The sequence below is a fragment of the Astatotilapia calliptera genome, chromosome 22 (genome assembly GCF_900246225.1).
Source record: "Astatotilapia calliptera chromosome 22, fAstCal1.2, whole genome shotgun sequence".
In the NCBI taxonomy this organism is placed as follows: Eukaryota; Metazoa; Chordata; class Actinopteri; order Cichliformes; family Cichlidae; genus Astatotilapia; species Astatotilapia calliptera.
The window spans coordinates 27,590,581-27,605,842 of NC_039322.1; the positions used below are offsets into that span (position 1 = coordinate 27,590,581).

At 44.0% G+C, this 15,262-nt stretch overlaps 1 protein-coding gene across 2 annotated transcripts in view; it reads right to left on the bottom strand.

The window, feature by feature from the left end:
• LOC113014532 (CMP-N-acetylneuraminate-beta-galactosamide-alpha-2,3-sialyltransferase 1-like) overlaps positions 1 to 15,262 on the bottom strand; it is a 43,178-nt gene that overhangs the window by 14,500 nt on the left and 13,416 nt on the right. Inside the window, exons 2-4 of one of the 2 annotated variants that reach the window (XM_026156126.1) lie at positions 2,338 to 2,626; positions 1,938 to 2,134; positions 1,588 to 1,755 (exon numbers count right to left, since the gene is read on the bottom strand). In XM_026156126.1, the coding sequence (XP_026011911.1) occupies positions 1,588 to 1,755; positions 1,938 to 2,134; positions 2,338 to 2,586 (614 nt within the window). In that variant the 5' untranslated portion in view covers positions 2,587 to 2,626. Of the gene's footprint in view, positions 1 to 1,587; positions 1,756 to 1,937; positions 2,135 to 2,337; positions 2,831 to 15,262 lie in introns of those variants that run through there. The other variant, XM_026156127.1, reaches the window with a different exon arrangement.

The window sequence follows — 15,262 nt, forward strand, 5'->3', positions numbered from 1 at the left end:
ATTTAGGGTGGGGGGAATGTTACATCCTGGGAGGCTGTGGGAGTGTGTGGGCGTGGTGTTGTCTTCTCTCTCTCCTCCTCCTTCGTTCTGGCCCCTCCCCTTGTCTCTCTCTGCCCCTGCCCTCTCCTTTAGGTCACACCTGCTGCTCATCTGCTCTCATTACAACCAATTACCCTCAGGGGTGATATAAGCTGGAGAAGAGCAGTGTGGAGGAGGAAGGAGAGGTTTCTGGTGGATTTCCTCTGTGCTGGTCAGAGCATGCTACTGGCTTAGGTGTGGAACAGCCTGCTGTGTATGACCAGCCTTCTGGTGTGTGGCTCTTTGTGAGTAGTGTTTAACTGAGCAGTGATTGCCCATGAGTGACGGCGGCCTTCATTAGTTTGTGTGGCCTGCCTGGATATTGTTTGTTAGCAGCGTTGCTGTCTCTTTCTGTTGAAACCTTATTGTTGCTTTCTTTGTTGAGTGGTCATTACCACTTTGGGTTGACCTCCCTGATTTCTTATTATAGCAGCGGTGCTGTCTCCTTTTGTTGTTGCCATTTATATGATTATTGAGGTGTTTGCCTACAATAAAGATCTATTTTATGTTAAATACCTCTGCCTGGCGTTCTTTTCATTCCACCTGGATCTAACTGTTACTGTCCCCCACCCTCATCGCCTAGACTTTTATGTGGGGACGTAACAGAGAGACTAACATCTCCTCCATCCTCAGAAAGACCCAGCAGAAGATTACACTTCCCCAGTTGTCTCTGGAAGTGTAGTCTTCCACAGGAGTTGCTGATCCAGTTCTACACTGCAGTCATTGAGTCTGTCCTGTGCTCCTCCATCACAGTCTGGTATGGAGCAGCCACTAAAAAGGACAGGTGCAGACTGCAGAGGACTTTACGGGCAGCAGAAAGGGTCATTGGAGCCCCCTGCACTCCATCCAGGACCTGTACCTCTCAAGAACCAGAAAACAGGCAGGGGAAATCATCACAGATTCCTCACACCCTGGACACAGACCTTTTGACCTGCTGCCTTCTGGCAGATGGTATAGAAGCCTGCAGACCAGGACCACCCAACACAGAAACAGTTTCTTTCCCCTTGCCCTTTCCCTCCTAAACCGTTGAACTGTCACATTGCAACTGCAGTTTATGTACACTCTGTGGTATTCATTTCTGTAATCCTGTATTTTCTGTATATAAGGATTTAGATGTTTTTATATTGTGGTTTATGTATATTGTTCATTGTGTCGTTCATATATTGTGTATTTTACATTGTTGTGCTTGAGAGACACCAGCGACCGGAACCATATTCATTCACATTGTGCCTGCATACTTGGCTAATAAATGCATTCGGATTCTGATCATTTTTTTCCCCATTACTTTTATTTCTTGTGGGCTCTCCTTTTTTCATTCATCTTTTTCTTTTAGAAAATATAAAACATAATTTTTCGCTGTTTTTTTTTTCTTTTTTAAATATACAAAAGTATATATTCAAAGGGTTTTGTCTTGCAGTTATGCATTCAGACTACACTTTCAAATCATAAATGTTAAATCACCAAGATACAGGACCAAATAAAAATATCACCTTTGTAATACACACATACCTTTGAGTAAAAGACCGGATAAGCCACTGTAGATCGTAAATTTTGAATGGAAAAAACACAAGATGTGTGGTGTTGTCCAAATTTTTGAAACTCCTTGGATACATCACATGGTATGTTGTTTTGTTTCCAACATCTCTTTCAAAGCCTTTTGTGGGCCCACGGTTTATTCTAAAAAGCACAGAGGATATATTGTTCATATTATCATCTATTGGATGATATATGTAGAATGAACATCCATACTGGGGAAAGAAAATATCTTATTCAATTGAGTTTAAGGTTTTAGCAGTGCTTACAGATATTTAAAGATAACACATGCATGACGATTTCAAAACAGTATGTTCCACTCTTACCTTATGACAATATCATGAAAGTCTATCAGTGGTCCATAATGCGATCCATTGAGATTACCAGAATTCCCAACCACAGCACAAGTTCTACAAAGGTCAGGGCTGGATCTTGTGAAATTGACTTTGGGTGGGAAGATCTGAAAAACCTTGTCCACTGTTTTATTGTACAAAGCGAAGTTGCGTCTGTCTGTCTGTATGCCCTGACATAACAAAAGTAATTAATTAATTTGTTGAGTTCACTAGCTTTTTTTGTACTAACTGATTATTCTGAGAGTATGTATTTTAAAAAGAATCCCTATTAGCACTGGAAATTTGGTTTAAAAGATGATAATGACTTGTCTTTGAAATCAGTGAAAAAGTATACATACATACATACGTTTAAAATACAAAAGTTAACATTTACCTTCCACCAGTTAAATGTATTCTCTGAGATATTGTTTGTGGGTGATAGAAAGGGCTCAGGAGATTCTTTCATAAGTTCACTAAGCCATGGGTCATATTCCATTAAACATTTGTTGCAGGAACAAACACTTTCATTCTGAGGGAGGAAGAAATCCTGGTACACATTTAAAATCCATGAAGCTCTAGAAAAGACTCCAATGGCAGTGGCACACAGCAAGACAAAGAAAACGAATGGTTTCCTCTGAAGCATCTTCACACCTTGATATTCTTGAAAGAGGATCTGATCAGTTCTGTAGATACATTACAAAACACAAGATTTAACAATGTGATAACACATGACCATACAGAATCACGTCATCACGCTGCAAACAAGACCAAACTGTTTATTACCACAATGATACTCAAAACAAGACCTTAGCCTTAATGATAGGATGCAACTAATGTCTACAAACATGCTTGGACTAATTGTTACTTCCACATCTCCAAAAGTTAATTCTGTTCATCTGGACATAGCGTTTTCAGTGGGAGAAACATTTCGTTACTCATCCAAGTGACTTCTTCAGACTCAGCTGACTGCAGGTTTCCCCACTCTTATAAGAAGTGCATTTGCACCATGACTGAAACCGGGCCACTGAAGGAACAATGGGCTGGGAGGTCAGTTCCTTCATCATAATTAAGCAAATTCTCATGACCATTGATTAATAACCACTGATCAAAGCCCACTAATCAATGGCCATGAGTAGCATTCACAGAGAGTTGGGGAATTGGCTGCAATCACAGCATTGTATGATGGCAAAAGATGCACCCTTAGGCCCCCTCCTCAATTCAAAGATGGTCTTTCCCTTTTTACATAAATGGCATTCTTGACTCCCCGCTCAAACCAGCGTTCCTCCCTGTACATCCTCATCATTGAAAGAGTGTCCACTGGCCTGTAGGTGTAAATAGAATGAGGAGTCCTGGCCTGACAAGGTAGCTCTTCTGTGTTATGGTATCCACTTTGCCAGAGGTTGTTTGGTTTCCCCGATATATAAATCCTGGAAATCCTCCTGGCACTTAACAGGGTACACTATGTGTTGGAGTCAAATTGTTAATCCCTCTTCCTTCATGTCCTGTTCTGACAACCCCTCACCTGCCTCATGCTTGGCAGGAATGTGGTCAGAGGATGAGGAGCCAGTCACTGCTGCTCCGAGACTCATTTTCCTTCGCCTCTCCTGCTTTCAGGAAGAAGCACCATCTGTGGCACCGGCTCTCTTCACCATGCTCAGAACCCTGGACTTCCTCAGCAGCTGCCCAACTCTGTTAATGAGGATTCGCCACCTGCTGAAGAAATCCCAGTGCCAGGATGTACGGTTCCACTCTAGATTCTTCCATCTCAGTGAGTGAGATTGACTCTTTTCCACGAGCTCTTGCTAAGTCTGGAACTACAAGAACAGATTCTGCTGTTTCCAGTTCAGAATTGAAAACAGTTTCTCGTGTTTGTAAAGCTACTGAATGTAGCCACTGAACCAGTGCTGACCAAGGCTGTGGTTTGTAGTTCCACCAATTTCCTCACAGCCGGCTTCCAGAACTGCTTTGTCGCTGCTGCTGGTTCCGCGGTCGACCTCCAGAAGTGTTCCGTTGCCACTGCTGGCTCCGCGGTCGGCTTCCAGAACTTTCTTGCGTACCCTTGGGGTACGCAAGTGGCTGTAGGGGGTATGCGGGTCGGGGTTGGAGTGAGGATCAAAAATTTTAAAAGCCGAAGTTTTATGTAGCTATCAAATACATGTCCTTGTAAGTTATATCAGGCCCTTGTAGAGCACCACCCTCTGGTGTTCAGCAAAACAATAGCTCTGACAAAATACATAGGTGTCAGTCATTTGGGCAAGTCACGCCCAACAGTTGAAGTTGCCTCCAAGCATTCAGTGCAGCACGAAAATGGACAAGTGGTTAACAAGAAAAGAAAAGAAAAGAAAAGAAAAAAAAAAGGCCCTACCACAGAGACACCGACCACAACAACCAATCAGCTCATATCTGAAGATGCATTTTCTAGTGACCGCACAGGTGATCAACAATGTGTTGTCAGATTTGGATGCTAGCATGGATGTATCTGTGGTCAAAGGAGCTTGCAAAGAAAAGATGTATCTGTGGTTACTAGCCAAGTGGCTAGCATAGCTGGAGCCAGTCATGTGGAAAGTGATGAAGTGTGTGATGCAGAGCGTCAAAGTGGGAGAAAGCATGACAGCTCGGACTGTAACACAACCTCAAAGAAACGCAAATATGATGACAATTATATTTCGCTGGGGTTCACGTGTATAAATATTGGTGGATTTTCCCGGCCACAATGTGTTATTTGTGCAAGAGTATTTTCTCAGAACTCAATGAAACCTTCACTTTTGCGCAGACATTTAGAGACAAATCATCCCCATTTGAAAAATAAACCAAGAGAATATTTTGAGCGACAGCTAAAATACCTTTCAACAAGTAAAACCGGCATTCAAGTGCCAGAACTTATGAATAAAAACAGACAAGCATCTTACATGGTCAGTTACAGAGTGGCTAAAAACAACAAACCCCACACTATTGTGGAGGACATCATTCTCCCTGCTGCTTTAGATATGGTAGGGACACTTTTGGGGGAAAAGGCAAAAAAGACGATACAGTCCATTCCATTAGTGGTGGGCGGATCGATCCAAATATCGATAGTATCGATCCCAAGTCGACATCGGTATCGGATCATACTAGCCTGGTGAGATTGATTCTTTACTTTGAGCTCTGCTTGTTTGCTATGCTGTGCTTTCGGCAAAAACGAAACAACCAGGTCGCTGGACTCACCGCTCCTGTGTCAGCAGAGAGCACTTTGCTCCCTCTCCCCCACTTTTATGTTTCGATGTTGCACTGACACCGTCAGGTGACTTAGACACTTTGGGGGTTGTTGTTGTACACACACACACACACACACACACCCTTTTTTTTGTTGTTGAGAATTTTAATTGTGATTTTTTGTATTATAGTTTATCAACAGTATTTGTTTTTATTAGTTTACTGGTTTGCCTGCACTTAAGATTAAAAAAAAAAAAAAAAAGGGAAAAAAAAATCGCCACCACGGCAGACCCGATGGCATTTTCATGCTTCACAGCATCATTTCTTACAATAGTCACACGGTTGCTGTAACAGTACATTCAACTTCAACTTCAGCTTCAGCTTCAGCTCTCCCGCTGGCAGCCGTACACATCACCACCACCAAACCTGCAGCGGCATCGCAGAACACGCCCTGCAACATACCCCCCTCGCCCGTTTTACCTCACCCCGCGAGCAGGCGAGGGAATCGGCGCCCCATGCCCCAGCCCAGCGATGGGAAAGTGTCCACTCTGGCGGTTCCCCGCGCCTCCAGAGGAAGCCCCGGGGCTAGCCTGATGGCCACCCATATGGCAAGCAGCGGCGGCGCAGCAGCCGTGGAAGTGAGCTGGGGCTCACAGGCAGCTAGCCCAGGACCATGCAGCCTGCGTGCCGAAGTGGACAGCATGCCGCCTTCAGGCGTGGCAGGACCCCCATGCACCTCGACCTCCGTCTCCAACTTGGCAGGTCCTGTTGGCGCGCCAGCCTCCGGCTCACCCAGAGCCGCGCGCTGTCCACCCTTACAGTGATCATACGGTTGCTGTAACAGTAGCCTACATTCAACGCTGCAGCCCTCCTGCTGCCAGCAGTACACATCAACACCAAAAAAACAATAACAACAACAACAACAACAACAACAACAGCACAAGCAGCGCACAGGTTTTAAGCCGGCAAGGCATCATTGTGGATGCAGTGAAGGTGAGTCCTTCTCACCTGCAGCGGCATCGCAGACCAAAAGCCGCCACAATAATAAAACATTTTTTATTTAATTATAAATAAATTATTTCTCCTAATTATGTCCTCGGTTTTAACTAATTAATAATAACAAAGGAAACATCACAAAAAACACTTGTTAATTAATTGCGATTTACCAATTCAATGAGGCATCCACCTTATTTATTCAAAAGTATCGTATCGGCGTTACTGGCCCGAATTTACTTGGTATCGGATCATACCAAAATACACTCAAAAAAATGAACTCAGCCTATCTCTGCTTTTACTAAAGTAGATTTTGTTGTTTGTTCTTAATAAACTCGATTTTGCAAAAATTCTTAAAGTGTTTGTGCAAATTTAATGAAATGTTGTTACTTTTTGTTGTTACACAAAGTCATTGAACCGCTCCGAGCTCCCTGACCTGCACTCAATCTACAGCAGGCGGTGCCGGACCAAGGCCAGGAAGATCGTGAAGGACCTCAGCCATCCCAACAACAGACTGTTCTCTCTGCTGAGGTCAGGAAAGCGATTCCGCTCCCTGAAGACCAACACAGAGAGACTGAGGAGGAGCTTCTTCCCGCAGGCGATACGGTCTCTCAATCACACCACCACACAGTACTGACCCACACATATGGTTCTTACACACACACTGGACTTTCTGGACTTTGTTTTTGCACAACACTGGTCACTATATTCTTCATTTCCGGTTAATACTTGTACAGCTGCTGTTATTGTGTATATATTTATTTATATTTAGATTTCTTCATACATTCTTATATAGTTCTATATTGTGTATTGTGTATTTTGTTGTACAGTTATTTTATTTTCAACTTTAATTTATATATTTTATCTTATTCTTCCCAGTTAAATTTACCCTTCATTCTAATTTGTGTTGTACAGTTATTTCATTTTTAACCTTAATTTATATTTTATTCCTTCCTAGTTAAATTTACCCTTTTTAATTTTTCATATTTATTTCCTATCTTATTCATAGCCTTTCCTTTTTTGTTTTCTTTAGGTCACGAGCAGTTGTCCAAGCATTTCACTACATATCGTACTGTGTATGACTGTGTACGTGACAAATAAAATTTGAATTTGATTTGAATTTGAATTTTTGAATTTGAACTGTGTCAACGTAACATTGTTGAGTAAATTCACAGGTTTGTCCCTCTGCACATACTGCTACGTGCAGAGCCCGCCTAAGTAAGGGCCAATGCGCATGCGCACCACCCTCTTTCTCAAGCTTGCTTTTTCTTCGCCATGTGGACTGGTTCAGCCGCATTTTTGTCCAAAAATCAGGTAAGAAGTCATTTTTCTTGTAAAGCCCGTCTACATATATATGTTCACACGTCAGTTAATGTCGCAAGTGCTACTAAGAAAAGAGTACAGGCAGGGTTTTGCCCGGTAAAGGTTTGCTAACGTGGACTTGCTGCACGTGAGTTTCCAAATGATTTTGGAGGGGACTCCATTGCAATAGCAAAGCTCTGTTTTCAGCCCAAATGTAGTGTAGCGCTAGCGTCGGTATGCGTCGGTACAGGCAGCGCATTCGGTCCGGCACGCACTTTCGCGCCGAGTTTATACTCGGACGCCTGACTGCGTTGCACTTTAGCCAACAACAGTGGAGAAGCGCTCCTCGCTAGCAGACAGGTTAGGGTGTATTTTCTGTCTAATATTTCAGCTTACGTTTTGATGTAGCTTGCAGAAAGCATTTAGTAAGCTGGTGTAAGATGAACTGCATTAATGTTGTACAATGTCCATGGGATTTCTCACTCGACTTTTAATGTCAGATTACACACACATTTACACAATATGCAGTGGTGATGATGTAGATCAATAAATTCATTGTTGTAGCATACAATATTAAAAATAAAACTGATTAATATGAAACATTAACAATGTTTGCTTCGGCTAAAAGTTATCAAGGCTGACGAAGGCTGACGAAAGCTTGGTTTTGCATTTGCTGGATATTTGCTGGATATTGATCTGAAAACTCTTTTTTTTTTTTGCTGCGTCACGACTAACTTTTTAGCTAACGTAAGCTAAAGTGGCAGTGTCTGTTTTTGTTTTTGACGCTGTCGCCGGTACGAGATTCCGGAATGGCACCACTTACCTCAACATCCAGCTGTGAAAGCTGCATCAACCTGAGCCAAAAAGTGATCGAGCTGGAACAAAGGATATCCACGCTATACCAAATCCAGGGGGCTGAATGCGAACTTGACACGATCATCCTTGGCAAAGCTCAAACCACCGCTACTAGCGCTGAGCTAGCCGACACAGTGCACCATCCAGCTGCTGTGTCCCAAGATCCCGCCAACAGTCAACACAGGCTCTCAACTTGTGTCGCTGGTGCTTCTGCCAAGGACGAGAACTCCTGGTTTCAGCTAGGGGCCAGACCCAAGGCTCTGGTCAGCTCCACTCCACTCCAACCAGCGCCATGGACCATGGTTGAGACGCGTGGTGGCTGCAGAGGGGGCAGGAGGATCCGTCTCTCGCACCCTCACCCCTCCGGTGCGGTAGTATTGGAGAATAAATTCAATGTCCTGGATCCTGTGGACTTTCCTCCTCTGACCGCTAGCCCTCGCCATCCCGCTGTGTCGCTGAGGTCTGCGCCATCTCCACCACTACGCCCCCGGAGCCGCGGCAGGCAACCCGACGCTGTGGTGCAAACTCACCGCGGAGAGCTGTGCTTTACCCCGGCTCCTCGGAGAAGAGGACCCACAGCGCTGCTACCTGGGAGTCACTCACGCAGTCCGGCTGGCGCATCTCAATCTGAACACCCCCGGTGTCGCGGCGCGGGTGTCTCAGATGGCCAACAGCCCTCGGTGGCACCTCCTCTCTCCACGCTGGTCCTCGGGGATTCCATCGTCAGGAACGTGCGGATGAGGGGGGCGCTCACGCTGTCGTTCCCGGGAGCCACTGTTGTTGACATAGTGGACAGAATTCCCAACATTCTGGCATCCCACCCACAGGTTAACCGGCTCATCATCCACATCGGCACCAATGACATCCCCAAACAGCAATCTGAGCTGCTGAAGTTGGACTTCCTCGAACTCTTCAGCCTCCTTGGTCAGTTGCAGGTGAGTGCTTTTATCTCTGGGCCCACCCCCACCTGTGGCAGAGGGATAGGCCGTTTCAGCCGGCTGCTCAGCCTTAACACCTGGCTTTCCTCTGCCTGTATCTCCCACGGCATGGGTTTTATTAACAACTTTGATGCCTTCTGGGAGAGGAGGCATCTTTTTGGGGCAGACGGGCTCCACCTCAACGCCTGGGGACGCCGTTTGCTGTCCGCCAATTTGGCATTTGGCGTACAGCACTCCCGCACATCGCCACTGTCTGCCACTGACTGATGTTCCCCTGGTCCCAGCTCCTATATTTGTTCCACTTTTAACAGTAATACACAAAACTCTGGACTAGGACCTTTCTCTCCCACAGTCAACACAATACCCGTCATAATCACAAACAGAGAGCAACAGAATTATCATAAATCCAGTAACTCCAAAAACATTAATAACCTCCGGCCTCTTCAAAAATATCAACATCCATTCAACTCTATTGTCAATAATCCACCAGTCTCAATCAGTATGGCACTTTTAAATGTACGCTCTCTGTCGAACAAGTCTTTTATTATTAATGATTTAATCTTAGATAATAAACTTGACTGTTTATTTTTAACTGAAACATGGCTGGGCTCGGATGCACCAGTTGTTCTCACTGAGGCCTCCCCACCAAATTTTAGTTTCTCTTTTTCTATTAGAAGTGGTAAGAGAGGTGGTGGGACTGCATCTTTAGCCAACAACACACTCACCACCAAACAAATTTTATTTGATCATTTTACCACTTTTGAATTCCATGCTATTGTTTTCAGCAGCCCTCCAGTTTTATCTGTCACAATTTATAGACCACCTAAAGACAGCGCTGCTTTTATCAAGGAATTCTCAGAATTTTTAACAAACATACATTCAAAATATAATATGATAATTTTAACCGGTGATTTTAACCTGCACATAGATAATCCTTCTGACCCTGCAACAAAAGAATTCTTAAACATTCTTCACTGTTTGGATTTTATCCAGCACGTCAGGCAGCCGACTCACAACAGAGGACACACTCTGGACCTGGTCATCACCCATGGGCTGTCCACCAGCGTGTCCTCTGTTGTTGACTTGGCTGTCTCTGACCACTACTGTGTGTTTTTTAACATCACCGGTTTTATTCAGCGGAAGACCTCAGTGCGAACTGTGAGGAGGCGCTATCTAACCTCTGAAGTGACTGCAAATTTTACCAGGGTTTTAGTCAAATGCCCCCCTGTGATTTTACCTGCACCCTGCGATTTGATTTTTAGTTATTTTAACAGCAAACTGAAGAAAAGCCTTGACTCCGTTGCTCCACTCACCACCAAAAAGATTAACGTAAAACATGCATCACCCTGGAGAAACGAAGAAGTCAAAAAACTCAAAAGAAATTGCAGGGCAGCAGAAAGGAGATGGAGGAAAAATAAAAATAATATCAACCATCAAATATTTTCCGAGCAACTTAAAATGTACAATAATACATTAAGGAAGTCAAGAAATTCATACTTCGCCAAAATAATCAGTATTAACAAAAATAATCCCAAGGTCCTCTTTTCCACCATAGATCATTTATTTAACCCTGATTTTAAAAGCTCCAAAAGAACCCCCACAGACTCACTCTGTGAGCAGTTTGCAGACCACTTCAGGGGAAAGATCAGCGCCATCAGATCTGATATTTTATCTAATCGTGATATGTTTGTAAACACATCTGAGGGCTCGATTGTACCTGAGGAGACACTGGACAGCTTTGTCCTGGTTAATGCTGAGAACTTTCAGAAGGTTTTCTCCACAGTGAGACCCACCACATGTCTTTTAGATCCAATCCCCTCTTCACTCTTTAAAACACTTTATGGATTTTTTGAGGCTGAGCTTTTATACATGATGAATTGCTCTCTTCAGTTGGGTGTCTTCCCTGCTGCCTTTAAAACGGCGGTGGTGAGGCCCCTTCTGAAGAAGAGCAATTTGGATTGTAATGATTTTAATAACTACAGACCTGTATCCAACTTACCATTTTTAAGTAAAGTCTTAGAAAAACTTGTTTTTACTCAGATTACTGATTTTGTCAATGATAGACAGATCCTGGAGATATTCCAGTCTGGATTTAGGGTGAACCACAGCACAGAGACTGCTCCCCTAAAGGTTTTCAATGATCTTAGATGTAACTGGGACGCCCAAAAGCTCTCAGTCCTGGTGCTACTGGATCTAAGCGCAGCCTTTGATACAGTAGACCACGCTATTCTTTTAAACAGACTAAAACACATGGTGGGCCTCTCTGGTGCTGTACACAACTGGTTCACTTCCTATCTCTCTGACAGATCTTTTATGGTGAGTATGGATACATGCTCCTCTAAGATCCATGAAATGACATGTGGTGTGCCTCAAGGGTCGGTTCTAGGCCCTGTACTTTTTAATTTGTATATGTTGCCTCTCGGCAGTGTCATCAGGAGGCATGGAGTGAACTTCCACAGTTACGCTGATGACACGCAGCTGTACATCTCCGTGTCTCCTGATGACACCAGACCAATGGATGCCCTTTTTAACTGTATCTTGGATATACGATCTTGGATGGCAGAAAACTTTTTACAGCTTAACCAGGACAAAACTGAAGTTTTAATTGTCGGTCCTGAGGCTCAGAGAGAGAAACTCTTGTCTAAATTAGAGGCATTTTCACTATGTCCTTCGCTACAAGTGAAAAACCTGGGTGTTATTTTTGACTCTGAGCTTGGTTTTATCCCACATGTTAAACATGTAACCAAAATTGGATTCTATCATCTAAAAAATATAGCCAGAGTTCGCCCTATTCTCTCTCGGGCCAACACGGAGATGCTGATGCATGCTTTTATTACCAGTCGCATTGATTACTGTAATGCCCTGCTCTCTGGTCTTCCTAAGAAGAATATTTCAACTTTACAACTCTTGCAAAACTCGGCAGCTCGTGTGCTGACGAAGACCAGAGGGCGGGCCCACATTACACCGGTTTTAGAATCGCTGCACTGGCTCCCCGTGTGTTTCAGGATCGATTTTAAAGTTCTTTTATTGGTTTTTAAATGTCTTAATGGTCTTGGGCCTTCTTATCTCTCAGATCTGCAGATGTGTATTTTGGCAGATTCGTTGGTGTTTATAGTAAAAAAACTGAGCTCGTGGTACACTGAACACTATGGATCCTTCAAAATTGACCCATCTCCAAAGGAAATTTCTCTTGTTGCACATGAGGATCTGGTGGATTGTTATCCACTTTGTGACTACCAAGTTGGAGCTTCTCGCATGGTTACATTAAAGAGATACATACACTGTTCAGGTAATTTTAATGTCCATGTTGCCGATTTAATTTATGTGCTGTATAGCAGTTCTTCTCAAAGTTTGGTTCTTAAAAATAGTTGGACCAGAACTTAAATCTACTCGGATATGTTTCAAGCCTTGTAAAAATACTAGAAAAAAAATTGTGCTGCAAAATTCTGAATACCACTAAAAAAATACCTGTTTCACCATTGTAACATGTACTGAAGTTTGGGAACCACCTGCTCATGTTCTTGCACTTATTTTTTAGAGTAACAGTTGGAGATTGGGACATCAGAAATGACAGCCCCAACAAAGCTTCTGATAATCCTGGGGGAGAACAACGCACTCAAGTTAACCCTTCCTTTGGGGATACCAAAGAATGTTAACGAGCTCAAAGCGGAGATTGAAAATCAGTGCGGAGTTTCTGAACAGTTCAGATTGCAGTACATGGACACAGATTTTAATCAGTTCCTTAACATGACATCCACATTTGATCTAAAAGACATGGACAAAATAAAAGTGATTAAAACAGGTGTACCAGAAACATCCACTGGTAGTAATGAAAGCAGTGTGTCCTCATTTAACTTGGGTAGCCCCTGCTCTGGCCACAACCCTGATTATGACACAGATATACTGTCATCGCCAGAATCCAGGTCATCAAGCTCCTCGAGCTCAGCAAACTCCACGCTGCGATCAGAAGCCTGGCCACTGGACTTTCGCATACCTGAGTTTAGCTTCGATGTAGAGCTGCAATTGACAAAAGGCAACCAGGAATTCCAAGCCAATGGAACACTTTTAACCCTAAAACCAAAGCTCAAGTCTGACATTTTAGAGAGCTTGTCTTCAGAAATTCTGAAGTACAAAGCTTACCCTTCAGCGACCATGGTAAACAGACGAGCGATCTGTCTTCTTAACGGCCAAAAGAACGTAGTATCACTGCGTCCGTCCAGTTGATCATAAACAAGCTGAGCAGCCCATGGTCTGCCTGTGTTATTTACTTCTGCTGTCAACCGAGGCAGCGCGCTGCTCTGGCTCCACTACGGGGGACTTCCCTCTGTGACAAGAACGCTTGATGTGCGTTCAGCGAACAAAGGTGAGGGACTCAAGCGGCAATATTACTACGAGGCAAAACGTATCAGAATCGAGTTTTATCACTTTTCACCTTTGCGCCTTGCCGCATTTACGCGGCTCACAGATTCGGATTTATCACTCTGTAATGATGCGATGGTCTGTCTTATAAAATCAGCTCAAAAGTAAAGCTATTGCACCAACATGCTTTACCTTACAAACAGTTTTGAATCTGGTACTTGTTGGTGTTGTCTGTAATATTCAGATTGTGGTCCTGGATGTCCTCTGCTGTTGGTTGTTTTGTGCCGGGATCACACCGTGCGTTTTTTCGGCCGTCGCACACGGCTGCCCATGCAACTCTCTTACGGTGTGTTCACACCGAACGCGATAGAGGCAGGCAGAGCGTCAGGCTTACATGTAAAGATGGAAAGGCGCGCTGACCCGCGATTGCGGCTCCCGCGAAAATTCGGAAGCAGATTTGCGTCGCGAAAACGCGAAAATGCCTGAAACGCGCGTGAGTGTAGCGCGTTTCAGGCGTTTGACTCGCGAAAAAAACCACGCGCGTGAGTTTATGTGTTGCATTTTGTGCATACACGCGTTTCGCGTCCCCCGCTCGAGTTGGAAAAATCTGAACTCCAGCGTCAAATCGCGCCGCGACAACCAATCAGGAGCCTGGTGACGTGGCTGTTACCTAGGTCAAAGGGGCAGATCCAGCCAAAGCCCTTTATTCTTCAATAGAAGGAAGGCTAATCAATGCCGTAGCAAACAACCCGGAGCCGTACGACACCAGCTGCTTTCTGGACCGAGACAGGAATATAAAGGACGAGCTTGGAGGAAGATATGTAAAGAGATCGGGCAACCTGGTAAGTTCATTCATTTTTCTTAAGTTTTCTCTAAAGTTTTCACTGACCCGGGGAAGCCGCACAAAAGCTAGCAAGCCACCGCTATTTTCCCACTGACGTACAAATACCGTTCTGCTTTTAGGCATGTTGTCATTTAGGAATATATTTTGTTGTTTATTAATAAACAGCACACAGTGGTCCCGCTGTTCATCCGTCACTGCCTCTTTTTTTTAAATTTTCTTTTTCTTTTTTTTGCACCGTACAGCATTGCATTCTGCAGCCTGATTGACAAATCTGCTCCGTGTCGTGTCTCCTGCGCTTGCCAAATTTATCATGTTTGGTTTTGATAACCATCACGTCCAATAGAAAAACAGCACAAAAACACCCATAACTATGAGCCTCATTCGGAAATAGACACCTGCACCGCGAGGGAAAAAGGCGCACGAAAGTGGCAGGCAGATGAAGACAAACCGCGGCATATTAATACTTTTACGTTTTGCAATCTACAAAGGCTTGCACTTTGAGAATCAATTGTGAGAACTGTGACCAATGTTCATGTGTGTGTGTGGAAAACAGTGTATAAAGTGCGTGGCCAGGGGCTAGTTATTCTGAGAACCCCTGCTGCAATAAATGAGGGACCCCTGTATATACTTTCTCTATGATTATTATATTCAACCTGTTAACATTTAATACTGTATTGATAGAACCAACTGATTCTGAAGCAGAGCATCCCCTGTTGATTCTCCTGGCTTCCCAGTCCCTGAGCTCCTGCTGCTGCACCCACAGGTATGTACAGCAAGCACTGATACCTTTTTAGTCGGTGGGATTGCCTTGTGATCACCTTTACTAAAGATCTACA